We start from the raw sequence: 26,819 nt of genomic DNA, 5'->3' as shown, positions 1-26,819 counted from the left end.
AAATGAGCAGATATGGAAAAAAAAAAAAAAAAAAACCTGAGAGACCCCAACTCTGAGAGTGGCATGGCAGGAAATGGCTCTGCACTTTGCCATTAGAGGTGTAGCTGGTCTGGCTTTTTTTTTTTTTTTTTTTTTTTTTTTTTGAGACGGAGTCTCGCTCTGTGGCCCAGGCTGGAGTGCAGTGGCGCTATCTCGGCTTACTGCAAGCTCCGCCTCCTGGGTTCACGCCATTCTCCTGCCTCAGCCTCCCGAGTAGCTGGGACTACAGGTGCCTGCCACCACGCCCAGCTAATTTTTTGTATTTTTGGTAGAGACAAGGTTTCACCGTGTTAGCCAGGATGGTCTCAATCTCCTGACCTCATGATCTGCCCACCTCGGCCTCCCAAAGTGCTGGGATTACAGGCATGAGCCACCATGCCTGGCCACTGGTCTGGCTTTTTTATTTTTTTTATTTTTTTATTTTTTTTTATTTTTTATTTTTTTTTTGAGACGGAGTCTCGCTCTGTCGCCCAGGCTGGAGTGCAGTGGCGCGATCTCGGCTCACTGCAAGCTCCGCCTCCTGGGTTCACGCCATTCTCCTGCCTCAGCCTCTCCGAGTAGCTGGGACTACAGACGCCCGCCACCACGCCCGGCTAATTTTTTGTATTTTTTTTAGTAGAGACGGGGTTTCACCGTGGTCTCGATCTCCTGACCTCGTGATCCGCCCACCTCGGCCTCCCAAAGTGCTGGGATTACAAGCGTGAGCCACCGCGCCCGGCAGGTCTGGCTTTTTTAAAAATTTATTTTAAAAATTGTGTTAGGCCAGGCACAGTGGCTCATGCCTATAATCCCAGCACTTTGGGAGGCTGAGGTGGGCAAATCACTTGAGATCAGGAGTTGGAGACCAGCCTGCCCAACATGGTGAAACCCTGTCTCTACTAAAAGTACAAAAATTAACCAGGCATGGTGGTGGGTGCCTGTAATCTCAGCTACTCAGGAGGCTGAGGCAGGAGAATCCCTTGAACCTGGGAGGCAGAGGTTGCATTGAGCCGAGATCGTGCCACTGCACTCCAGCCTGGGCGACAGGGCAAGACTGCATCTCAAAAAAAAAGTGTATATCACCAGCAGGTGAAGGAGGGGAGGCTAATGTGCTGGAAACAAACTTAACCTATTAGGGTGAATCATTTAACTTTTTATTATGGAAATAGTAAATATATGCAAAACTAAACAGAATAATCGAAAGTCATCCACCTCAGCAATTGTTACCTTGTGGCTAATCATGCCCCATCAACTCCCCTCCTCCCCTCTCCCCACTCCACTCCAATATCAACATACTTACTTCTTTTTTTTTTTTTTTTTTTTTTTTCCGAGACAAGACTCTTGCTGTCTCACCGAGGTTGGAGTGCAGATGCAGTGGCTCAATCTCAGCTCACTGCAGCCTCCACCTCCTAGGTTCAAGTGATCCTCCAGCCTCAGCCTCCCAAGTAGCTGAGATTGCAGGTGCCTGCCACCATGCCTAATTTGTTTTTTTTTGTTTTTTTTTTTCAGTAGAGACGGGGTTTCACCATGTTGGCCAGGCTGGTCTTGAACTCCTGACCTGAAGCGATCTGCCCACCTCAGCCTCCCAAAGTCCTGAGATCACAGGCGTGAGCCATGGTGCCGGGCCTCAGCATACTTACTTCTGGATGACGATCTTTTTATCCAGGTCACAGCCAACTGAAATCAGTGTCGACTGCAGAGGGGAGAGATGGAAATGCGGACCCAGGTCAGTGAGGGTCACCCAGACACAGTGAACCCTACACAGGGACACACTCCTGTGGGAATGGTTTGGAAACCATGTGGCCTGGATCCCAACAGCATGTCCCTGGATGCCTGGGATGCACTGTAACTGCAGCTGGCCCTGCGGAGCTTAAGCTCTGAGAGCCTGGGCTATGGCTAAACTCCTGGTGTTGCCTGATGAGCTTTTAGTGGCTTCACGGAGACCAGAATTAACTTTTTCTTTTAATTAATTAATTTTTTTTTGAGACAGAGTTTTTGCTCTGTCACCCAGGCTGGAGTGCAGTGGCCCAATCTCGGATCACTGCAATATCCTTCCCCTGGGTTCAAGCAATTCTCCTGCCTCAGCCTCCCAAGTAGCTGGGATTACAGGTGCCTGCCAGCACACCGGGCTAATTTTTGTGTTTTTAATAGAGACGGAGTTTCACCATGTTGGCCAGGCTGGTCTCCAACTCTTGACCTCAGGTGATCCACCCGCCCGGGCCTCCCAAAGTGCCAGGAATACAGATGTGAGCCACCCTGCCAGGCCCAGAACTAATTTATGAGCCCAGCACGATCCTTGGTACACAGAGAGCATGGGGAAAAAAAATGCATGCACGCATGTATGAATGAATGAATGAATGAATGAATCAATGGCCTAGAATGAATAAACAAAAAGGAGAAAGAAGACAGAGCAATTGGGGGTTACTCTACAGCCTTAGGGACATGCTTCTCAAACTGCAGTGCATGGCACCCTCAGAGTTATACAATGGAGTCTAAAAGGCACAGGACCAAGGGACTTTTAGTATTTGAAAACTGTTTTGTATTAGCCGGGCACGGTGGCTCACGCCTGTAATCCCAGCACGTTGGGAGGCCGAGGCGGGCGGATCACGAGGTCAGGAGATCGAGACCATCCTGGCTAACACGGTGAAACCCCGTCTCTACTAAATATACACACACACACACAAAATTAGCGGGGCGTAGTGGCGGGCGCTCCGAGTATTCCCAGTATTCCAGTAACCCAATACTCCCCGTATTCCCAGCTACTCGGGAGGCTGAGGCAGGAGAATGGCATGAACCCAGGGGGCAGGGCTTGCACTGAGAGGAGATTGCGCCATTGCACTCCAGCCTGGGCGACAGAGCGAGACTTCGTCTCAAAAAAAAAAAGAAAAAAAAGAAAACTGTTTTGTATTAAGACAAACATGGGCCAGGCACAGTGGCTCACGCCTATAATCCCAGTACTTTGAGAGGCTGAGGCAGTAGGATTGCTTGAGGCCAGGAGTTAGAGACCAGTCTGGGCAACATAGTGACACCTCGTCTCTATGAAAAATAAAATTTAGCCAGGCGTGGTGGTGCACGCCTGTAATCCCAGCTACTTGGGAGGCTGAGGCAGGAAGATGACTTGAGCCTAGAAGGTTGAGGCTGCAGTGAGCCTTGATTGTGCTACTGCGCTTCAGCCTGGGAGACAGCGAGACCCTGTATCTAAAAATAAAAAACAGCCAGGCACCGTGGCTCACACCTGTAATCCCACCACTTTGGGAGGCCAAGGCGGGCAAATCGCCTGAAGTCAGGAGTTCAAGACCAGCCTGGCCAACGTGGTGAAACCCCATTTCTATTAAAAATACAAAACATTAGCTGGGCGTGGTGGGGCTTGCCTGTAATCCCAGCTACTTGGGAGGCTGAAGCAGAATTGCTTGAACCCAGGAGGTGGAGGTTACAGTGAGCCAAGATTGAGCCACTGCACTCCAGCCTGAGCAACAAGAGCGAAATTCCGTCTCAAAAATAAATAAATGAATGGCCGGGCGCAGTGGCTCACGCCTGTAATCCCAGCAGTTTGGGAGGCTGATGTGGGCGGATCATGAGGTCAGGAGATTGAGACCATCCTGGCTAACACGGTGAAACCCCGTCTCTACTAAAAATGCAAAAAAAATTAGCTGGGCATGGTGGCGGGCGCCTGTAGTCCCAGCTACATGGGAGGCTGAGGCAGGAGAATGGCGTGAACCCAGGAGGCGGAGCTTGCAGTGAGCCGAGATCGCGTCACTGCACTCCAGCCTGGGCGACAGAGACTCCATCTCAAAAAATAAAAAAATAAAAAATAAAATAATAAAGCAAACCAAAAAGCAAGACAAACATGGATTTACCTTAGAACAGAATGCAAGATTCATATCTTTAAAAAAAAAATTGGCCAGGTGCAGGGGCTCACACCTGTAATCCCAGCACTTTGGGGAGGCTGAGGCAGGAGGATCACAAGAACAGGAGTTCAAGACCAGGTCGGGTGCAGTGGCTCATGCCTGTGATCCCAGCACTTTGGGAGGCTGAGGCAGGCAGATCACTTAAGGTCAGGAGTTCGAGACCAGCCTGGCCAACATGGTGAAACCCAGTTTCTTCTAAAAATACAAAAATTAGGTGGGCATAGTGGCGCATGCTTGTGATCCCCGCTACTCGGGAGGCTGAGGTTAGGAGAATTGCTTGAATCCGGGAGATGGAGGTTACAGTGAGCAGAGATCGCACCACTGCACTCCAGTCTGGGTGACAGAGCAAGACTCCATGTCAAAAAAAAAGGAGTTCAAGACCAGCCTGGCCAACATGGTGAAACTCCATCTCTACTAAAAATACAAAAATTGGCCAGGCACAGTGGCTCACGCCTGTAAGCGTGGGAGCTTTGGGAGACCGAGGCAGGCAGATCACCCAAGATCAAAAGTTCAAGACCAGCCTGGTCAACATGGCGACTGCCTGCGTTCAGCTGCCTAAATCATCCCCTTCCTAAGCCCCTGACACCCCCCATCCTACTTTCTGTCTCTATGAATCTGATGACTCTAGGGACCTCCTAAGAGTGGAATCACACAGGATTTGTCCTTTCGTGCCTGGCTTCTCTCACTGTGTGGGATCTCGAGGTTCATCCATGTGGAAGCATGCATCGATAAATTTTTTTATGCCATGAATGTTTATTTTTATTTTTAATTTTTTTAGTTTTTGAGGCAGAGTTTCACTCTGTTGCACCCAGGTTGGAGTGCAGTGGCACTATCTCTGCTCACTGCAACCTCAGGGCCAGCTTCCATGAGTCTTTTTTTTTTTTTTTTTTTTTTTTTTTTTTTGAGACGGAGTCTTTCTCTGTCCCCTAGGCTGGAGTGCAGTGGCACGATCTCGGCTCACTGCAAGCTCCGCCTCCCGGGTTCACGCCATTCTCCTGCCTCAGCCTCCCAAGTAGCTGGGACTACAGGCACCCGCCAACACGCCCAGCTAATTTTTTGTATTTTTAGTAGAGACGAGGTTTCACTGTGTTAGCCAGGATGGTCTCGATCTCCTGACCTCGTGATCCGCCCACCTCGGCCTCCCAAAGTGCTGGGATTACAGGCTTGAGCCACCGCGCCCGGCCTCATGAGTCTTAACACTTACAACACCGAATATGGGACAGCAAAGGTTTGGGACCTACCAGTGGCTTGATATCCACACATGAAATTTCCTTGTTTGCTATGTCCACAGTTAAGGTAGACATGGTGGCTCTCTTTAAGCTGCAAGGCAACAGAACTTGTGTTATTAGAGAACAGCCCCCCTGTAAATGACACAGCTGCATTCCATTCATCCTTCAATCCATTCAGTCATCCATGCATCCATCCATCCATCCATCCATCCATCTCATCCATCCTTCCATCCATTCATTCCACCCACCCACCCACCCACCCATTCATTCATCCATCCATCCATCCATCCATCCATCTCATCCATCCTTCCATCCATTCATTCCACCCACCCATTCATTCATCCATCCATCCATCCACCCTTCCATCTCTCTACCCATCCACTCATCCATCTACCCATTTATCCGTCCACTCCATTCACTCACCCATCCATCCATCCATTCACTCATCCATCTATCCATTTATCCATCCATCCATCCATCTCATCCATCCTTCCATCCATTCATTCCACCCACCCATTCATTCATCCATCCATCCATTCATTCATCCATCCACCCTTCCATCTCTCTACCCATCCACTCATCCATCTACCCATTTATCCATCCATTCCATCCACTCACCCATCCATCCATCCATTCACTCATCCATCTATCCATTCACTCATCCATCTATCCATTTATCCATCCATCCATCTCATCCATCCTTCCATCCATTCATTCCACCCACCCACCTATCCATCCATCCATCCATCCACCCATCCATCTCTCTATCCATCCACTCATCCATCTACCCATTTATCGATCCATTCCATTCACCCACCCATCCATCCATCCATCTATTCGCTTATCCATCTATTCATTTATCCATCCATCCATCCATCCATCCATCCACCCATCCACCCATCCACCCAACCATCTATCCATCTCTCTATCCATCTATCCACTCATCTATCTACCCATTTATCCATCTGATATGGTTTGGTTCTATGTCGCCACCCAAATCTCATCTCAAATTGTAATCCTCACATATCAGGGGAGAGACCTGGTGGGAGGTGATTGGATCATGGGGGCAGTTTCCCTCTTGGCGTTCTTGTGATAGTGAGTGAATTCTCACAATATCTGATAGTTTAAAACTGTATGGGGCCGGCCTCAGTGGCTCATGTCTGTAATCTCAGCACTTTGGGAGGCCGAGGTGGGCAGATAACCTGAGGTGAGGAGTTCGAGACCAGCCTGGCCAACATGGCGAAACCCTGTCTCTACTAATAATACAAAAATTAGCCAGGCATGGTGGCGTGTGTCTGTAATCTCAGCTACTTGGAAGGCCGAGGCACAAGAATCGCTTGAACTTGGGAAGTGGAGGTTGCAGGGACTGGTGATCACACCACTGCACTCCAGCCTGCGCGACAGAGTGAAATTGTGTCTCAAAAAAAAAAAAAAAAAAAAGTATGGCAGGCCAGGCGCAGTGGCTGTCGCCTGTAATCCCAGCACTTTGGGAGGCCGAGGCGGACACATCACCTGAGGTCAGGAGTTCAAGACCAGCCTTGCCAATATGGTGAAACCCCATTTCTACTAAAAATACAGCAACAAAAACATTAGCCGGGTGTGGTGGCGCACACCTGTAGTCCCAGCTACTCGGGAACTATAATCCCAGCTACTCGGGAGGCTGAGGCAGGAGAACCGCTTGAACCCAGGAGGTGGAGATTGCAGTGAGCTGAGATCGTGCCATTGCACTCCAGCTTGGGTAACAAGAGCAAAGCTCCGTCTCGAAAAAAGAAAAAGAGAATGTATGACAGTTTCTCTCTCTCTGTCTCTCCTGCCGCCATGAGAAGACACACCTTGTTTCCCCTTCACCTTCCGCCATGATTGTAAGTTTCCTAAAACCCCCAAGTCATGCTTCCTGTTAAGCCTGAGGAACTGTGAGTCAATTAAACCTCTTTTCTTTATAAATTACCCAATCTCAGGTAGTTTTGAAAACAGTGTGAAAGCAGACTAATACACCATCCAGCCAGCCAGCCAGCCAGCCAGCCATCCATCCATCCATCCATCCATTAATTTCTGAACACTGGCCAGGTGCGGTGGTTCATGCCTGTAGTTCTAGCACTTTGGGAGGCTGACGCGGATGGATCGCCTGAGGTCAGGAGTTCAAGACCAGCCTGGCTAACATGGTGAAACCCCGTCTCTAGTAAAAATACAAACATTAGTCGGGCGTGGTGGCACATGCCTATAATCCCAGCTACTCGAGAGGCTGAGGCAAGAGAATCACTTGAACCCAGGAGGCAGAGATTGCAGTGAGCCGAGATCATGCCACTGCTAAGGCAGGAGAATGGCTTGAACCCAGAAGGTGGAGGTTGCAGTGAGCCAAGATTATGCCATTGCACTCCAGCCTGGGCCACGAGAGCAAAACTTCGTCTCAAAAAACAAACACACAAACAAACTTCACAAAACTGACTCAAGAAGCAGTGAAAACTCGATAGAAGGCTTTCAGTCAGCATGCAGACATTTTTTTTTTTTGAGATGGGGGTCTCGCTCTGTCGCCCAGGGTCAGGGTCTTGCTCTATTGCCCAGGCTGGAGTGCAGTGTCGTGCCCATAACTTACTACAACCTGAAACTCCTGAGCTCAAGCAATCCTCCTGCCTCAGTCTCCTGAGTTGCTGTGATTATAGGCATGAGCCATCACACCAGGCCCCAAATTTTCCATCTTAACCATTTTAAGTGCACAGTTCATCAGTATTAACCACATTCACAGAGTTGTGCAACCATCACCACCATCCATCTCCAGAATTTTCTCATCTTCCCCAACTGAAACTCAGTCCTCATAAAACACTCACTCCCCATCCCCCTCCCCAGCCCCTGGCACCCCCCATCCTGCTTCCTGTCTCTGTGACTCAGACCATTCTAGGGACCTCCTAGGAGTGGAATCACACAGGATTTGTCCTTTTGTATCTGGCTTATTTCACTGAGCATGTTGTCCTCAAGGTGCATCCAATCTAGCCTGTATCCTGCGTCAGGATTCCCTTACTTCTTTTTTTTTTTTTTCTGTCACCCAGCATGGAGTTCAGTGGCACAATCTCAGCTCACTGCAACCTCTGCCTCCTGGGTTCAAGCGATTCTCCTGCCTCAGCCTCCCGAGTAGCTGAGACTACAGGTGCCTGCCACCATGCCTGGCTAATTTTTGTATTTTTAGTAGAGACAGAGTTTCATCATGTTGGCCAGGCTGGTCTCGATCTCTTGACCTTGTGAGCCACCCACCTCAGCCTCCCAAAGTGCTGGGCTTACACCCGCCTCAGCCTCCCAAAGTGTTGTGAGCCACGGCCCCTGGCCTTTTTTCTTTTTGAGATGGAGTCTCACTCTGTCACCCAGGCTGGAGTGCAGTGGCACAATCTCAGCTCACTGCAAGCTCTGCCTCCTGGGTTCAAGCAATTCTGCCAAAGCCTCCTGAATACCTGGGATTACAGGCGCCCACCACCACGCTCGGCTAATTTTTGTATTTTTAGTAGAGATGGGGTTTCGCCATGCTGGCCAGGCTGGTCTCGAACTCCTGACCTCAGGTGATCTGCCCGCCTTGACCTCCCAGAGTGCTGGGATTACAGATGTGAGCCACTGCGCCCGGCCCAGGACTCCTTCCTTCTTAAGTCTGAGTCCTATTGTGATGTGCGGAGGGACCGCACTGTGTTCATCCTTTCATCTGGTGATAGACCCGTGGGCTGATTTTTGCCTTTTGGCTGTTGTGAATTCCGCTTCTATGAGCACAGGTGTGCAAACAGCTCCCTGAGTAGCTGGGATTACAGGCGCCCGCCACTACACTTGGCTCATTTTTGCTTTTTTTTTTTTTTTTTGAGACGGAGTTTCACTCTTGTCGCCCAGGCTGGAGTGCAATGGCACGATCTCAGCTCACTGCGACCTCCGCCTCCCGGGTTCAAGCAGTTCTCCTGCCTCAGCCTCCCGAGTAGTCGAAATTACAGGTGACTGCCACTATGCCTAGCTGATGTTTTTTTGTATTTTTTAGTAGAGACGGGGTTTCACCATGTTAGCTAGGCTGGTTTCGAACTCCTGACCTCAGATGATCCACCCACCTCTGCCTCCCAAAGCACTGGGATTCCAGGCGTGAGCCACCACGCCTGGCTCTTGTAAAGTGTTTTAACCGCCTTGTTTTACTGTTCTGGAGCTGGGGGTCTGGTCTCAGCTCTGCTTCTGTTCGCTCCTGCTAAGGGAACCCCTGTAGGCAGCCCCGTCCCCGCCTGTGCCAGGATACAACATACCTGGAAGTGAAGTTGGAGTCGGTCCTGCCCCAGTGCTGCTGCTGTTTTAGGAAAATATCCTGTGGGGTAAAATCCCAAATGTATCCGTGCAACACCATGGGCATCCCCCAGCTCAGGACACTGGGAGAGATGGGGTGTTGGAGGGGACGTGGGGGGACGAACCTGGAAGCCGCTTAGCCCCACTCTGTTCCTCTTTTGTTGTTTTTGAGATGGAGTCTCTCTCTGGCCCAGGCTGGAGTGCATTAGCACGATCTTGGCTCACTGCAACCTCCACCTCCCAGGTTCAAGTGATTCTCCTGCCTCATCCTCCCAAGTAGCTGGAACTACAGGTAAGCATTACCATGCCTGGCTAATGTTTGCCTTTCTTTTTTTTTTTTTTTTTGAGACTGAGTCTCGCTCTGTCGCCCAGGCTGGAGTGCAGTGGTGCAATCTCGGCTCACTGCAAGCTCCGCCTCCCGGGTTCACGCCGTTCTCCTGCCTCAGCCTCCTGAGTAGCTGGGACTACAGGCGCCCACCACCACGCCAGGCTAAATTTTTTTTTTGTGTGTATTTTTAGTAGAGATGGGGTTTCACCATGTTGGCCAGGCTGGTCTCAAACTCCTGACCTCAAGTGATCCACCCGCCTTGGCCTCCCAAAGTGCTGGGATTCTGGGTGTGAGCCACTGGGCCCAGCCAAGCCCTGCGCTGTTCTAGTCCCACCGCCTGTGAAAGGCTTCTGGAAGCTCACAGAAACAACGGCCCCAATATGATCGCTCCTATTCCCTTGCTCCCTGAGTTCTGGGGACCCATAGTGAGGAGTGACTGTTTTCCTCACTCACCTAGATGTGATGTGATGAGCCTGGTTAAAGGAGTTTGCTGTCACCAACTTGCACCTGGTCAGGCCCCTGCCCTGTGGAAACTGCCCCCACTCAATCCTCATGCCTCAGTTTACCCAGCTAACTCAGATCTCCGGCCACCCTCCCCGGGCTGGGTTAGGCTCCTCCCTGTCATGCCATCCGGGTCTCTCCCGCGTGACACTTTAATGAGGTCGAGCACGTGGGTGATGGCTGCCTGATCATCTTCCCACCGCGGGGCACGGCTAGGGGCTATGTACCCTGGAAACGCCTCAGTTTTTATGCTGATAAGGAGGAAGAGGGGGCCCCTCAAGGGACAGGCGACAGGGTTTGGTGGGGACGCGACTCACCAGTTTGTACTTGGTGTTCCCGTCTAACGTGTAACCGCTCTCGTAGAAGGTGGCCTGGAACCCCAGGGAGTGGGGGTTGCTCACCATCACCTGGGAGTGGGAGAGAGCAGCTCAGGCTGTACAGAGCCAGCAGGCAGGATGGGGCGACAAACCCCCGCAGTGACCCCAGCACACCTTCAGATGAAAAATCAGGACCAGGAGTAGTGGCTCATGTCTGTAATCCCAGCACTTTGGGAGACCAAGGTGAGAAAACTGCCTGAGCCCAGGAGTTCAAGAGCAGCCTAGGCAACACAGCGAGATCCTGTCTCTACAAAAAAAAAAAAAAAAAAAAAAAAAAAAAGTTGGCCAGGCGTGGTGGCTCATGCCTGTACTTCCAGCACTTTGGGAGGCTGAGGCAGGCGGATCACCTGAGGTCGGGAGTTTGAGACCAGCCTGACCAACATGGAGAAACCCCGTCTCTACTAAAAATACAAAATTAGCCAGGCATGGTGACGCATGCCTGTAATCCCAGCTACTCGGGAGCCCGAGGCAAGAGAATCGCCCAAATGGAAACTCTGTCCTCATGAAGCAATAATTTACCTACTTTTAAATTTTTTATTTTTATTTATTTATTTAATTTTTTTTTTTTTTTTTTTGAGATGGAGTCTCACTCTGTCACCCAGGCTGGAGTGGTCTCAGCTCACTGCAACCTCCACCTCCCAGATTCAAGTGATTCTCCCACCTCAGCCTCCTGAGTAGCTGGGATTACAGACATGTGCCACCACATCCAGCTAATTTTTGTATTTTTAGTAGAGATGGGGTTTCACTATGTTGGCCAAGCTGATCTTGAACTCCTGGCCTCAGGCAATCTGTCCACCCTGGCCCCCCAAAGTGCTGGGATTACAGGTGTGAGCCACCGTGCCTGGAGAAATTTTTTATTTTTTTAAGAGATGAGGTCTTGCTCTATTACCCAGGCTGGAGTGCAATGGCATGATTATAGCTCACTGCAGCCTCAACCTCCTGGGCTCAAGTGATCCTCCTGCCTCAGCCTCCTGCCTCAGCCCCAAGTAGCTGGGACTACAGGTGCATGCCACTACACCTGGCTAATTTTTATTTTTTTAATTTATTTTTATTTATTTATTTATCAAGACAGAATTTCACTCTTGTTGCCCAGGCTGGAATGCAATGGCATGATCTCGGCTCGCCGCAACCTCCGCCTCCCGGGTTCAAGTGATTCTCCTGCCTCAGCCTCCCGAGTAGCTGGGATTACAGGCATGCGCCACCACACCCGGCTAATAATTTTTATATTTTTTTGTACAGACGGAGTCTCACTATGTTGCCCAGGCTAGTCTCGAGCTCCTGGGTTCAAGCGATCCTCCCACCTCAGCCTCCTGAAGTACTGAAATTACGGGCGTGAGCCGCCGCGCCTGGCTCTCATGTAATTTATTGAATCCTATACTAACAGTGAAAAACAGAAAGGTTATATCAGTACTGGAAGTACAGCTTCTACTGAATGTAATCGGTTTTGTGCTGTTGTAAAGTCAAAAAATTGTGGGACCATCTGTACTTGCAATTAATGTCTAGGCTTAGACACTTGGATTTTGGATCGAGAAACATCCAAGCACTTCCTGCTGGGTGGGGGAAGGCCACAGGGGTCAGGGCTCTTAGCTGCTAGCAAGAGAAGCCAACTCAGGCTGAGTTAAGAAAATGAAGCCAGCAGGGTGGCTCACACCTGTGATCCCAGCACTTTGGGAGTCTGAAGTGGGTGGATCACCTGAGGTCAGGAGTTCAAGACCAGTCTGACCAACATGGCGAAACCCCGTCTTACTAAAAATACAAAACTTAGCCAGGCATGATGGCACGCACCTGTAATCCCAGCTACTTGGGTGGCTGAGGCAGGAGAATGGCTTGAACCTGGGAGGCAGAGGTTGCAGTGAGCCAAGATCGTGCCACTGCACTCCAGCCTGGGCAACAGAGCAAAACTCCATCTCAAAAAAAAAAAAAAAGAAGAAGAAGAAAACAAAAGAAAAGAATAGAAAATGAATTTATGGGCAGCTCAGAAGGATGGAGGAGCCACAGAGACAGCACAAGAGCGGCCAGGTGGCCAGCTGGACAGCCACAGCCTCATCACGCCCAGACATGCAGAGGCTCTTCGAGGGGGAAGACACATAGAAATGGCTGGGCATGGTGGCTCACGCCTGTAATCTCAGCACTTTGGGAGTCCACGGTGAGCAGATCACTTGAGACCAGGAGTTCAAGACCAGCCTGACCAACATGGGGAAACCCCGTCTCCACTAAAAATACAAAATTAGCCAGGCGTGGTGGCACATGCCGGTAATCCCAGCTACTCGAGAGGCTGAGGCAGGAGAATTGTTTGAGCCCGGGAGGCAGAGGCTGCAGTGAGCCGAGATCACACCACTGCACTCCAGCCTAATGGACAGAGCGAGGTTCTGTCTCAAAAAAAAAAAAAAAAAGAAAGAGGGCCGGGCGCGGTGGCTCACGCTTGTAATCCCAGCACTTTGGGAGGCCGAGGCGGGTGGATCACGAGGTCAGGAGATCGAGACCACGGTGAAACCCCGTCTCTACTAAAAAATACAAAAAATTAGCCGGGCGTGGTGGCGGGCGCCTGTAATCCCAGCTACTCGGAGAGGCTGAGGCAGGAGAATGGCGTGAACCCGGGAGGCGGAGCTTACAGTGAGCCGAGATCGTGCCACTGCACTCCAGCCTGGGCGACAGAGCGAGACTCCATCTCAAAAAAAAAAAAAAAAAAAAAAAAAAAAAAGAAAGAAAGAAAGAAACATAGAGACAATTTCTATGCAGAATTGTCAGTGTGTGAGTAGCGTCTCTCCTTGTGGGGGATGCCAGGGGATTTCCAGAATCTGGGAGTGGGCACCAGGCTGTGGCTGAGAATCCCAGATAGCAGAAACATCAAGATGTACTTACCAGAGGAATCAGGGATGTGCCTGGCTGCGGTATCAACGAAGCAGTCAATTCCAGCTGGCTGTGCATGTCAATGGTATACATCCTGTATATAAATTCTCCTGTCAGAACCTCTATCTAGTTAGGAAGGCAAAGAAGAAAGACAATCATGCTCCTGTTCCCAGAAAGAAAGGGCAAGGAGGCGGGAAGGAGGAAGGGACCATCCTGGTGCTGCAGCCTGAATCTCCACTTGTGCCTCTGTCTTCCCCACTAGACTCTGTATTTCCAGATGGGCACAATGCCAGCCCCTCCCTTCTCTCCAGAAGTATCCCCCGACCCTGACATTCGCAGTAATTGCTTCTTTCTGTTCCTTTCTTTTTTTTTTTTTTTTTTTTTGAGACAGGGTCTCGCTCTGTCACCCAGGCTGGAGTGCAGTGGTTTGATCATGGCTCACTGCAGCCTTGACCTCCCAGGATCAAGCAATCCTCTTCCCTCAGCCTCCCAAGTAGCTGGGACTACAGGCGTGCAACCACCATGCGTGGCTAATTTAAATTTTTTTTTTTTTTAATAGAGACAAGGTCTTACTATGTTACCACGCTGGTCCCAAACTCCTGGGCACAAGCGATCCTCCCATCTCGGCCTCCCAAAATGCTTGGGGTTACAGTTGTGAGCCAACGCACCTGATCTCTTTCTGTTTCTTTCTTTTCTTTTTTTTTTTTTTTGAGACGGAGTCTGGCTCTGTCGCCCAGCTTGGGGTGCAGTGGCACAATCTCGGCTCACTGCAAGCTCTGCCTCCGGGGTTCATGCCATTCTCCTGCCTCAGCCTCCCAAGTAGCTGGGACTACAGGCACCCACCACCAAGCCCAGCTAATATTTTTTTTTGTATTTTTGGTAGAGATGGGGTTTCACTGTTAGCCAGGATGGTCTTGATCTCCTGAGCTTGTGATCCACCCACCTCAGCCTCCCAAAGTGCTGGGATTACAGGCGTGAGCCACCATGCCCAGCCCCTCTTTCTATTTCTTTTTTTTTTTTTTTTTTTTTTTGAGATGGAGTCTCACTCTGTCACCCAGGCTGGAGTGCAGTGATCTTGGCTCACTGCAAGCTCCGCCACCCGGGTTCACGCCATTCTCCTGCCTCAGCTTCCTGAGTAGCTGGGACTACAGGCACCCGCCACCATGCCCGGCTAATTTTTTGTATTTTTAGTAGAGACGGGGTTTCACCGTGTTAGCCAGGAAGGTCTCGATCTCCTGATCTCGTGAGCCGCCCACCTCAGCCTCCCAAAGTGCTGGGATTATAGGCGTGAGCCACCGTGCCTGGCCCCTCTTTCTGTTTCTTTAGAGTAGAGCTGCCCTAGTATGCATCTCAAGATCATATCTTAGTCTTGCCCATTCCCCAACACAGGTATGTCTTTTAATCTTCTTTCAATCTACAGGTTTGTTGGCTGGGTTTAGTGGCTCACACCTGTAATCCTGAGGTGTAGAGAATCACTTAAGTTCAGGGGTTTGAGACCAACCTGGACAACACAGGGAGACTCCTATCTCTACAAAAACTACTTTTTTTTTTTTTTTTTTTTGACATGGAGTCGCACTCCATCACCCAGGCTGGAGTGCAGTGGCTTGGTTTCGGCTCACTGAAACCTCTGCCTCCCAGGTTCAAGCGATTCTCCTGCCTCAGCCTCCTGAGTAGCTGGGATTACAAGCATGTGCCACCACGCCCATCTAATTTTTGTATTTTTAGTAGAGACGGGGTTTCGCCATGTTGGCCAGGCTGGTCTCGAACCCCTGACCTCAGGTGATCCGCCCACCTTGGCCTCCCAAAGTGTTAGGATTACAGGTATAAGCCACCACGCCCGGCCCCCTTTTCCTTTCCATGGATTTTGGAAGCCCCCACGCTGTTGAGCCTGCAGCATTTCTCAAAATCTGGATTTCCCTGGTGCAGGTGAACCCATTCCTCTGTCTTTTGTATTTCTGGCAAATTTGCATCTGGATTGATGCTCGCCTCATCAGATTGAGTTTGATCGTGTTGGCAATGGTCAATGGGTGATGTGATTGATCTCTTATTGGTGATGAATACTATCTTGTTGTCTCTTATTTTGTTAATTTCTTTTTTTAAATTGGTGTTTTAGAAATGGGGGTCTCATTTTGTCACCCAGGCTGGAGTGCAGTGACTCCATCATAGCTCACTGCAGCCTCGAACTCCTGCGCTCAAGTGATCCCCACACCTCAGCCTCCCCAGTAACTGACAGTACACACCACCAGGCCCAACTTATTCATTTATTTATTTTTTTGAGACGAAGTCTCGCTCTGTCACCCAGGCTGGAGTGCAGTGGTGTGATCTCGGCTCATTGCAACCTCTGCCTCCCAGGTTAAAGAGATTCTCATACCTCAGCACTCCAAATAGGTGGAATTACAGGCACCCGCCACCACACCAAGCTAATTTTCATATTTTTAATAGAGATGGGGTGTCACCATGTTGGCCAGGCTGGTCTGGAACTCCTGACCTCAAGTGATCCGCCCGCCTCAGTCTCCCAAAGACTCAGTTTCCAAAGTCTCCCACCGTATCTGGCCAACGCCCAGCTTAAAAAAAAAAAAATTTTAGAAATGGGTGTATGTTGCCCAGGCTGGTCTTGAACTCCTGGCCTCAACCCTCCAGCCTCAGCCTCCTGAGCAACTGGGGCTACAGGTGTGCACCACCATGCCCAGGTTGAATTTGTCTTTTTTAAAAAGTGCATCGAACATTGATCTAAACAGTTAGGATCACATACCTTGCACTTCCCAACGTGGAGTTCAGGGTCCATGAGAAGCGCCTGGATATTCACGAGGCACTTCTGGAAATCAAAAGCTGGAAAGGCTGTGTCAGGCAGTGGGGTCAGTATTTCCAGAATCCCTGGGCTCTGGAACATCAGGGCCGCCTCTTCTGACCAGATGTGTTGGTCTGCAAACTAAGAAGAAAATGATGCCTGAGGTCTAATCATTCTAATTGTTTTTCTGGAGATTTAAATTGTATTTAATGATGCATTTTTTTTTTTTTTTTTTTTTTTTTTTGATATAGAATCTTGCTCTGTCCCCCAGGCTGGAGTGCAGTGGCGCAATCTCGGCTCACTGAAAGCTCCGCCTCCCCGGTTCATGCCATTCTCCTGCCTCAGCCTCCCGAGTAGTTGGGGCTACAGGCACCTGCCACCACGCCCGGCTAATTTTTTTTTTTTTTGGTATTTTTTAGTAGAGACAGGGTTTCACCATGTTAGCCAGGATGGTCTCAATCTCTTGACCTCGTGATCCGCCCCCCTCGGCCTCCCAAAGTGCTGGGATTACAGGCGTGAGCCACCGTGCCCGGCAATGATGCAGATTTAAAGAAGGTAGAGGAAGAAAGAAAAAGAAAAGAGAAAGCAAGAGAGAAAGAGAAAGGAAGGAAGAAAGGAAAGAACAGAGAGAGGGCTGGGGGAGGGAGGAAACACAGTCATAAGGACAACTTGTGATCTAATTTCTCTTCAGCTTCATTCATCCTTTGGTAATTATTATTTTTTTCTTTTTGTGAGATGGAGTCTCACCCTGTCGCCCAGGCTGGAGTGCAGTGGCACAATCTCGGCTCACTACAACCTCCGCCTGCTGGGTTCAAGCCATTTTCCTGCCTCACGAGTAGCTGGGATTACAGGCATGCACCACGCTGCCAAGCTAATTTTCATATTTTTAGTAGAGACGGGGTCTCACTATGTTGCCCATGCTGGTCATGAACTCCTGGAACCAAAGTGCTGGGATTGCGGGAAGGAGCCACTGTGCCTGGCCAAAATAATTCTTTCTTTTTTTTTTTCGAGACAGAGTCTCGCTCTGTCACCCAGGCTAGAGTGCAGTGGCTCGATCTCTGCTCACTGCAAGCTCCACCTCCTGGGTTCACGCCATTCTCCTGCCTCAGCCTCCCGAGTAGTTGGGACTACAGGTGCCACCACCACGCCCGGCTAATTTTTTTGTATTTTTTTAGTAGAGACGGGGTTTCACCGTGTTAGCCAGGATGGTTGCGATCTCCTGACCTCGTGATCCGCCTGCCACGGCCTCCCAAAGTGCTGGGATTACAGGCGTGAGCCACCACGCCCGGCCAAAATAATTCTTTTATTTTAAATTTTTGCTCGTTTTATTATTATTATTTTTAAGAAAGAGTTTCATGCTGTCACCCAGGCTGTAGCACAGTGGTACAATCATAGCTCACTGAAACCTCAACCTCCCTGGCTCAAGTGATCCTCCTGCTTCAGCCTCCCAAGTAGGTGGAACTACAGGTGTGCACCACCACACCCAGCTAATTTTTAATTTTTTTTTTCTGGAGACGTGGTCTCCCTATGTTGCCTAGTCTGGTCTTGAACTCCTGGCCTCCAACAGTTCTCCTGCCTTGGCCTCCCAAAGCTCAGGGATCAGAGGCAGGAGGAACTGCGCGTAGCCTAATTCCTATTCACAGATTGTGGATAAGAACTTCTCCCCAGCATACAGCCTGGCCCCATCAGAACGTCAGGGTTAAGGCTCCTAAGAGATGGTTCCTCTGTGCTCCACACCTAAGTAATCCATCTTATTCCACTGTCAGGCAACTTCCAGGAATTATAGTGGCTGTAGGCTGTAGTCTAGCTGGAAAAACACTGAAGTAGAAGTCAGTAGACCCGGGGGACTCTTTTGGCTCAGCCACTAACAACTTACGTGGCCTTGGGAAAGAAAGAAGCTGGAGCGACCATGCCTATAATCCCACACTTTGGGAGGCTGAGGTGGGAGGATCACTTGAGCCCAGGAGTTTGAAGGCAGCCTGGACAACATAGCAAGACCCCATCTCTACCAAAAAAAGATTCCAAAAATTATCCAAGTCTGGTGGTGTGCCCCTGTAGTCCCAGCTACTCGGGAGGCTGAAGTGGGAGGATCACCTGAGCCCTGGAGGTCAAGTCTGCAGCGAGCCAATATCACGCCACTGCACTCCAGCCTGGGTTTCGAAGTGAGACACTGTCTCAAAAAAGAAAAAAAATAAAAGCTGGAGCTTTTGATTTTCTCATTTGTAAATGTCTCCTTCACGGAGTTACTGTGAGGATGGAAATACAATTATTATTATTTTTTTCTTTCCTTTTGGAAATACAATTAGATAGGCACAGTGGCCGGGCGCAGTGGCTCACGACTGTAATCACAGCACTTTGGGAGGCCTAGGCGGGTGGATCACCTGAGGTCAGGAGTTGAAGACCAGCCTGGACAATATGGTGAAACCCTGACTCCAGTAAAATTACAAAAGTCAGCCTGGTGTGGTGGCATGCGCCTGTAATCCCAACTACTCGGGAGGCTGAGGCAGGAGAATTGCTTGAACCCAAGAGGTGGAGGTTGTAGTGAGCCGAGATCGTGCCATGGCATTCCATGCTAGGCGACAGAGTGAGACTCCATCTCAAAAAAAAAAAAAATTAGATAGGCGTAATGCACAAGAGGATGTCAGATGACACTTGTGCCACCACTTTAGCACCACTTTGAGCCTAGACAGACGATTTAGGTCTCTGTGCCTCAGTTTTTCCATCTGTCAAATAGGGACGATATGAGGAGCTACTCCTAAGATGATGGTCAAGGTTAAGTAATGTAATACACGAAGGTGCCTAGACCAGCACCTATCGTATTTTAAATACTCTTCCCCTTTTAGCTGTTGTTGTTGTTGTTATGATTTTACTAACTGGACTGATTTCTAGCCTTCGAAAAAAGGTTCAGAAGTTTGTGAACAAGACCATTATTCCTCACCAACTAATTCATAACCCCACTTTCTTTCTTTCTTTTTTTTTTTTTTTTTGTTGTTTTTGTTGTTTTTGTTGTTGTTGTTGAGACAGAGTCTTACTCTGTCTTCCAGGCTCAAGCAATTCTCCTGCCTCAGCCTCCCAAGTAACTGGAATTACAGGTGCCCACCACCATGCCCAGCTAATTTTTGTATTTTTAGTAGAGACAGGGTTTCACCATGTTGGCAAGGCTGGTCTTGAACTTCTGACCTCAGGTGATCCTTCCACGTCGTCCTCCCAAAGTGCTGGGATTACAGGCATGAGCCACTGCACCCAGCCCATAACCCCACTTTCTTTTTACCTACTTTGATTATGGAACTTGGCACGATGCCCAGATTGCCATAATACAAATTATCCTCCCGAGTTATAACTGCCAGTTCGTTTTCATCTAGGAAAAACAAAACAAGACAAAACGAAAATTGAAATGCTGGTCATTTCTGTGGACAAAAACAGAAGTATGGTCGGGTGCAGTGGCTCATGCCTATAATTCCAACACTTTGAGAGGCCGAGGGGGGCGGATCACTTGAGGCCAGGAGTTTGAGACCAGCCTGGCCAACATGGTGAATCCTCCTTTCTGCTAAAAATACGAAAATGAGCCGGGCACGGTGGTGCACGCCTGTAGTCCCAGCTACTCAGGAGGCTGAGGCAGGAGAATCACTTAACCCGGGAGGCAGAGGTTACACTGAGCAGAGATTGCACCACTGTACTCCAGCCTGGGCAACAAGATTGAAACTCCATCTCAAAAAAAAAAAAAAAAAAAAAAGAGTGATATGACAGCTATTTTCTGGTTATAATCACAAAGTTCATGTGGAAAAGCCAAGCAATATGAAAAAGATATAGAGTTGAAACTTTTTTTTTTTTTTTGGAGTCTCATTCTGTCGCCCAAGCTGGAGTGCAATGGTGCGATCTGCTCACTGCAACCTCCACCTCCCGGGTTCCAGCGATTCTCCCTGCATCAGCCTCCTAAATAGCTGGGATTATAGTCGCCCGCCACCATGCCCGGCTTATTTTTGTATTTTTAGTAGAGAGGGGGTTTCACCATGTTGGCCAGGCTGGTCTCGAACTCCTGATCTCAGGTGATCCACCCGCCTCGGCCTCCCAAGGTGCTGGGATTACAGGCATGAGCCACCGCACCCGGCTGATTTCATGTTTTGGCTGGGTTGGGTCTGGCAGGCCTATGGTTAATAAGCCAGGTCTAAATATTTCTAGGCTACCAGTGGGTCGGCTACGCACTGACAGCAATGCTGTGGATGGTGATCTTGGCTTCAAAAATGGAAGAAAACAAGGTCTGGTCTCCTTTTTTCACCCGGACGGTATCAACGAGCTGACCTAGAAGGTAACAGTACAGGTGCGTGTACATAGTACGTGTACATCCTGGGAAAGGGGATGTCTACCACTGGGACCCCACCCACCCCGCCACCACCCAGCCCACCCAGCCAATGGCTCTTCGATGTTCCTTATAGCTTTTGAGAGGTTCACTATTCAAAGGAGAATGAATCAAGGAAAATACAGCACTGAAACACAATTTTGTTAAGCATGACAAGGAATATGCTTCACTTTAAGAAAACCCAACCCTTCTGCCAGGCACAGGGGTGCACGCCTGTAATCCCAGTACTTTGGGAGGCTGAGGTGGGCAGATCGCTTGAAGTCAGGAGTTCGAGATCAGCCTGGCCAACATGGCAAAACCTTGTCTCTACTAAAAATACAAAAAAAATCCAGGCATGGTTGCACGCACCTGTAATCCCAGCTACTTGGGAGACTGAGGCAGGAGAATCCCTTGAACCCAGAAGGTGGAGGTTGCAGTGAGCTGAGATCATGCCACTGTACTCCAGCCTGGGCGACAGAGCCAGACTCCATCTCAAAAAAAAAAAAGAAAAAGAAAAAAAAGAAAACCCGATCCCCATTAATCTTCTCTATAAGCAAGCTCAGAGGGATGGCCATTGAGTTTTTTGTCAACCAGGGGCTTGAACACAACGGAATGTCTTCTAATACAGGTGACCACTATAAGGAATGGTGACCACTATAAGGAATGGTGACCACTATAAGCAATAAAACAGGCCGGGTTTGGTGGCTCTCATCTGTAATCCCAGAACTTTGGGAGGCTGAGGCCGGAGGATTGCTTGAGCCCAGGAGTTTGAGACCAGCCCGGGCAACAGGGTGAAACCCCGTCTCTACAAAAAATAAGTTAGTTACGCATGGTGGCACACCTGTAGTCCCAGTTACTGGGAGGCTGAAGCAGGAAGATCACTTGAGCCTGAGAGGTGGAGGCTGCAGTGAGCCACGATTGCACCACTGCACTCCAGTCTCGACGACAGAGTGAAACCCTGTCTCGAAAAAAAAAAAAAAAAAACCATTGTGAGGATAAAACAGGCTGAGTACAGTGGCTCACAGCTGTAATATCCAGACTTCGGGAGGCCAAGGCAGGAGGATTGCTTGAAGCCAGGAGTTTGAGACCAGCCTGGGCAACACAGGAGGACCCAGTCTCTATAAAAAATACAAAAAAATCAGCCAGGCATGGTGGCACATGCCTGTAGCCAGCTACTCGGGAGGCTGAGATGGGAGGATCGTTTGAGCCCAGGGAAGGTGGAGGCTGCAGTGAGCCATGATTGCACCACTGCACTCCAGCCTGGGTGCAGAAGTACAATCAGGACTCAGCACAGCTTCCACCTCCACAGAGTGAGACCCTGTCTCAAAAAAAAAAAAAAAAAAAAAAAAAAGCTTTACTGTGCATGAACTAAATTCTCCCAGAAATAATACAACCATTAGCCTTCCCCCATGTTAAAGAAATGTTGGCCGGGCGCCGTGGCTCATGCCTGTAATCCCAACACTTTGGGAGGCCGAGGCAGGTGGATCACGAGGTCAGGAGATGGAGACCATCCTGAGTAACACGGTGAAATCCCGTTTCTACTAAAAATACAAAAAAAAATTAGCTGGGCGTGGTGGCAGGCGCCTGTAGTCCCAGCTACTAGGGAGGCTGAGGCAGGAGTATGGTGTGAACCCGGGAGGCGGAGCTTGCAGTGGGCTGAGATCGAGATCGCGCCACTGCACTCCAGCCTGGGCGACAGAGCAAGACTCCGTCTCAAAAAAAAAAAAAAAGAAAAGAAAAAAAAAAAGAAAGAAATGTTAAATATGAAGCCTCCTGGAACTCTAGAAAAGCAGCCTCAGAGGTGTCTGACTGGCGTTTTTCCCAGACGCGACCTAAAGCTAGCGGAATAAACCTCCATGACGGAGACTCTTGTCACCGTCACTTATTTCAGTTGTCACTGTCTACCCGGCCCTAAGTATCCTGCAAGCCAGGAAGCTAGGGAGGATGCAGAGAGATTCACTAAGTGATTATGGGCTTGTGGTCCACTCTGAACATGGAAGAGAAAAAATAACCCAGTGGTCAAGGGGGTCGCTCTTTCCCCTCCTCTTATCCAGGCTGTACTCGGCCCCTCTGGAGGAGGCCACTGGGCGGCAGCCCCACCCTGGGCCCCTGGGCTCACCTGCATTATGGGAAAACAACAGGCTGTTCTCAAACCACAGGAGCAGGATGCCTGTCTGGCCGGGGGCGATGAGGATGTCGAGAGTCCCGTTATAGTCAAAAGACAGCCCGAAACTCCGGTTGAGGGGGTGCTCTGAGTACTTGAACATGCCCTGGGAGAAAAAGACACCACTCAGCCTCTCCCCAAACCCTACTGTGGAGTCCCACTGAGTCCTAATGAGGGAAGAGGAGTCCGGCTAGCAGGTGCAGGGGAAAGCAAAGAAAGCAAAGAAGCCGCAAGTCTACCTTTCTTTTTTTATTTTTATTAAATACAACTTTATTGTTTTGCTAGGGTTACATTTCAGTTTAACCATTGAAAATTTAGCTCTGAATAGAGAATTACTCTAAGTGTCAAATGCACAATGCATTTTGAAGATTTATTTTATTTTAATTATTTTATTTATTTCATCTCATCTCATCTCATCTCATCTCATCTCATCTCATCTTATCTTATCTTAGAGATGGAGTCTGGCTTCGTTGCCCAGGCTGGAGTGCAGTGGCACAATCTCGGCTCACTGTCACCTCCATCTCCCAGGTTCAAGTGATTCTCCTGCCTCAGCCTCCCAAGTAGCTGTGATTACAGGTGCCTGCCACCATGCCGGGCTAATTGTTTTGTGTTTTTAGTAGAGACGGGGTTTCACCATGTTGGCCAGGCTGGTTTCAAACTCCTGACCTCAAATGATCTTCCCGCCTCAGACTTCCAAAGTGCTAGGATTACAGGCGTGAGCCACTGCACTCGGCCTCATTTTGAAGATGTAGTAGAGAAAAATGTAAACTGTCTCATCCATGAGTTGTTTATATTGATTACATACTGAAATGGTACTATTGGGCCAGGCGCAGTGGCTCACGCCTGTAATCTCAGCACTGTGGGAGGCCGAGGTGGAGGAGGGTGGGGGTTACTTGAGGTCAGGAGTTTGAGACCAGCCTGGCCAATATGGTGAAACCCTGTCACTACTAAAAATACAAAAATTATCTGGGCATGGTGGCAGGCACCTGTAATCCCAGCTATTCAGGAGGCTGAAGCATGAGAATCACTTGAGCCCGGGAGGCAAAGGTTGCAGTGAGCCTAGATTACACCACTGCACTCCAGTCTGGGTGACACAGTGAGAATCAATCTCACATAAATAAAAAAAAGATACTATTTTAAAATGGTTAAACAAAAATACATTATTGATGCCGGGCACCGTGGCTTACACCTGTAATCCCAGGACTTCGGGAGGCCGAGGTGGGTGGATCACTTGAGCTCAGGAGTTCGAGGCCAGCCTGGCCAACATGGTGAAACCCTATCTCTACTAAAAATACAAAAATTAGCCAGGCGCGGTGGCACGAGCCTGTAGTCCCAGCTACTCGGGAGGCTGAGGCAGGAGAATTGCTTGAAGTTGAAAGGTGGAGGTTGCAGTGAGCCGAGATCGCGCCACTGCACTCCGGCCTGGCTGACAGAGTGAGACTCCGTCTAAAAAAAATTAAATAAATAAATAAATACATTTTTAAAAATGTGTGAGTTGTAACAAAAACCCGGGCTTGGGCAAAGGTCCTCTGAGTAGTTCTTCCCTCTGCAAAGTTACTTACCTTCCCTTGATCCACTACAAGCATCGCAACCTGTGACAAAGAAAAAAAGTGGAAGATTCCGCCTAAAGACCCAACGATTTCTGCCTATGAAACAAACAGAAAAGACTTCAGATGAATAAATCTTAATACACATGCGTTTGTCGGTTTAACTTCAGATTATCTATTAAGTTACAATAAAGGAAAGTCTTTTTTTGAAAAACGAATAATGCCCTCTGTGAAAATATGGCACTCAACTGGGCGCAGTGGTTCACGCCTGTCATCCCAGCACTTTGGGTGGCTGAGACAGGCGGATCACCTGAGGTCAGCAGTTCGAGACCAGCCTGGTCAACATGGTGAAACCCCATCTGTACTAAAAATACAAAAATTAGCCAGGCGTGGTGGTGGGCACCTGTAATCTCAGCTACTCAGGAGGCTGGGGCAGGAGAATCACTTGAACCCGGGAGGCAGAGGTTGCAGTGAGCCACAATCATGCCACTGCCCTCCAGCATGGGTGACAGAGTGACACCTTGTCTCAAAAAAGAAAAGAAAAGAAAAGAAATGTGACACTTGGGGCAAAAACTTGAAAGAAGACAGCTTTGGTTTGGGTGTTTGGAGAAAATGATATGACCCAGACTGCTAGAAGGCTGCCTGAGTCTTTCATTCCTGCCTAAGAGTCCTCATTCCTGATTGTTGGCTGGACAGCAAAGTGTCTAGCAGCTGACTTGGAACATGAATCAAGGGCCCCACCTAGGGACAGTGAGACAGATTTCCATAGCAGCCCAGCTGGCTACCTCCCACGTCTTGCAGAGACAGAGAGAGAGAGAGAGGAAAGAGAGAGAGAGAGAGAGAAAGAGAGATAGAGAGAGATAGAGAGACAGAGAGACTAAGACCGCTATCTTTTTTCTTTTTTTTTTTTCTTTTTTTGAGATGGAGTCTCACTCTGTTGCCCAGGCTGGAGTGTAGTGGCACAGTCTCGGCTCACTGCAACCTCTGTCTCCTGGGTTCAAGCAATCCTCCCTGCCTCCCCATCTCCAGTAGCTGGGACTACAGGCACCTGCCACCACATTTGGCTAATTTTTGTATTTTTTAGTAGAAATGTGGTTTCGCCATGTTGGCCAGGCTGGTCTTGAACTCCTGACCTCAGGTGATCCGCCCACCTCGGCCTCCCAAAGTGCTGGGATTACAGCCATCAGCCACAGCGCCCGGCCTTGTTTGTTTGTTTTTGAGACAGAGTTACACTCGTCGCCCAGGCTGGAGTGCAATGGTGTGATCTCAGCTCACTGCAATCTCTGCCTCCTGGGTTCAATCTATTCTCCTGCCTCAGCCTCCCAAGTAGCTGGGATTACAGGCGCCCACCACCACACCTGGCTAATTTTCTGTATTTTTAGTAGAGATGAGGTTTCACCATCTTGGCCAGGCTGGTCTTGAACTCTTGACCTCGTGATCCACCCGCCTTGGCCTCCCAAAGTGCTGGGATTACAGGCATGAGCCATCGAGCCCGGCCTCAAGATCCTTAATTTAATCCCACCTGCAAAGTTACTTTTGCCATGTCAGGAACCATATTCACAGATTCCAGGAATTAGGATGTGGACACCTTTGGGGGTCTATTATTCTACCTGCCTTCAAGACCCTCCCTCCACCTATCCCATTAGGCAATTATGGGATCCATCTGGCCCTGGAAGGGACTCTAGATCCTGCTCCATCACTCCAAGCAGTTTCTTTTCTTTTTCTTTTTCTTTTGCAACAGGGTATCTCTCTGTCCTCCAGGCTAGAGTGCAGTGGCGCGATCATACCCCACTGTAGCGTCAGTCTCCCAGGCTCAAGCAATCCTCCAGCCCCCTGAGTAGCTGGGACCACAGGTACCTACCACCATGCCCAGCTAATTTCTTTTTCAATTTTTTATAGATATGGGGGGCTGGGTCTCACTATGTTCCCCAGGCTGGTCTTGAACTCCTGAGCTCACGTGATCCTCCTTCCTCGGCCTCCCAAAGTGCTGGGATTACAGGTGAGAGCCACTGTACCCAGCCATCAATATATACAATTGATAGCAATAGGGGTTGACTCTTGTCCTGGCTATAGCAATGCTGAGCTCAACTATTCTCTGAGGTCACCTCTCCTCTTGAAATGTCCATGATAAAAACAATTCCACCACCACACGCACAAACATACATGCACGCGCGCACACATACACACGTACACACAAAGGCTATTTTAGTAATAATTGGGGATTTTAGTGATGCTAGGTTTGCTTTTTTGTTTGTTCTTTTTTTTTCTTTTCTTGAGACAGAGTTTCACTCTGTCACCCAGGCTGGAGTGCAGTGGCACGATCTGGGCTTACTGCAACTTCCTCCACCTCCCAAGTTCAAGTGATTCTCCTGCCTTAGCGTCCCAAGTAGCTGGGATTACAGGCACGCCAGGTGCCATGCCCAGCTAATTTTTGCATTGTTCAGTAGAGACGGGGTTTCACCAAGTTAGCCAGGATGGTC

The 26,819-nt window shown here is 49.2% G+C and overlaps 1 protein-coding gene across 6 annotated transcripts in view; it reads right to left on the bottom strand.

The window, feature by feature from the left end:
* Window positions 1–26,819, bottom strand: part of CATSPERD (cation channel sperm associated auxiliary subunit delta) — a 61,051-nt gene that overhangs the window by 11,455 nt on the left and 22,777 nt on the right. For 5 of the 6 annotated variants that reach the window (XM_063620728.1, XM_055249995.2, XM_055249998.2 and 2 more), the window contains 10 exons: window positions 24,355–24,438; window positions 22,748–22,898; window positions 20,496–20,591; window positions 19,568–19,650; window positions 16,257–16,433; window positions 13,517–13,630; window positions 10,595–10,684; window positions 9,412–9,470; window positions 5,168–5,246; window positions 1,659–1,711 (listed from right to left, as the gene is read on the bottom strand). In XM_063620728.1, coding sequence (XP_063476798.1) covers window positions 1,659–1,711; window positions 5,168–5,246; window positions 9,412–9,470; window positions 10,595–10,684; window positions 13,517–13,630; window positions 16,257–16,433; window positions 19,568–19,650; window positions 20,496–20,591; window positions 22,748–22,898; window positions 24,355–24,438 — 986 coding nt within the window. The remainder of the gene's footprint in view (window positions 1–1,658; window positions 1,712–5,167; window positions 5,247–9,411; window positions 9,471–10,594; window positions 10,685–13,516; window positions 13,631–16,256; window positions 16,434–19,567; window positions 19,651–20,495; window positions 20,592–22,747; window positions 22,899–24,354; window positions 24,439–26,819) is intronic. The other variant, XM_055249996.2, reaches the window with a different exon arrangement.

Source organism: Symphalangus syndactylus, chromosome 17, assembly GCF_028878055.3.
Source record: "Symphalangus syndactylus isolate Jambi chromosome 17, NHGRI_mSymSyn1-v2.1_pri, whole genome shotgun sequence".
In the NCBI taxonomy this organism is placed as follows: domain Eukaryota; kingdom Metazoa; phylum Chordata; class Mammalia; order Primates; family Hylobatidae; genus Symphalangus; species Symphalangus syndactylus.
This window is presented reverse-complemented; position numbering and strand designations above follow the sequence as displayed.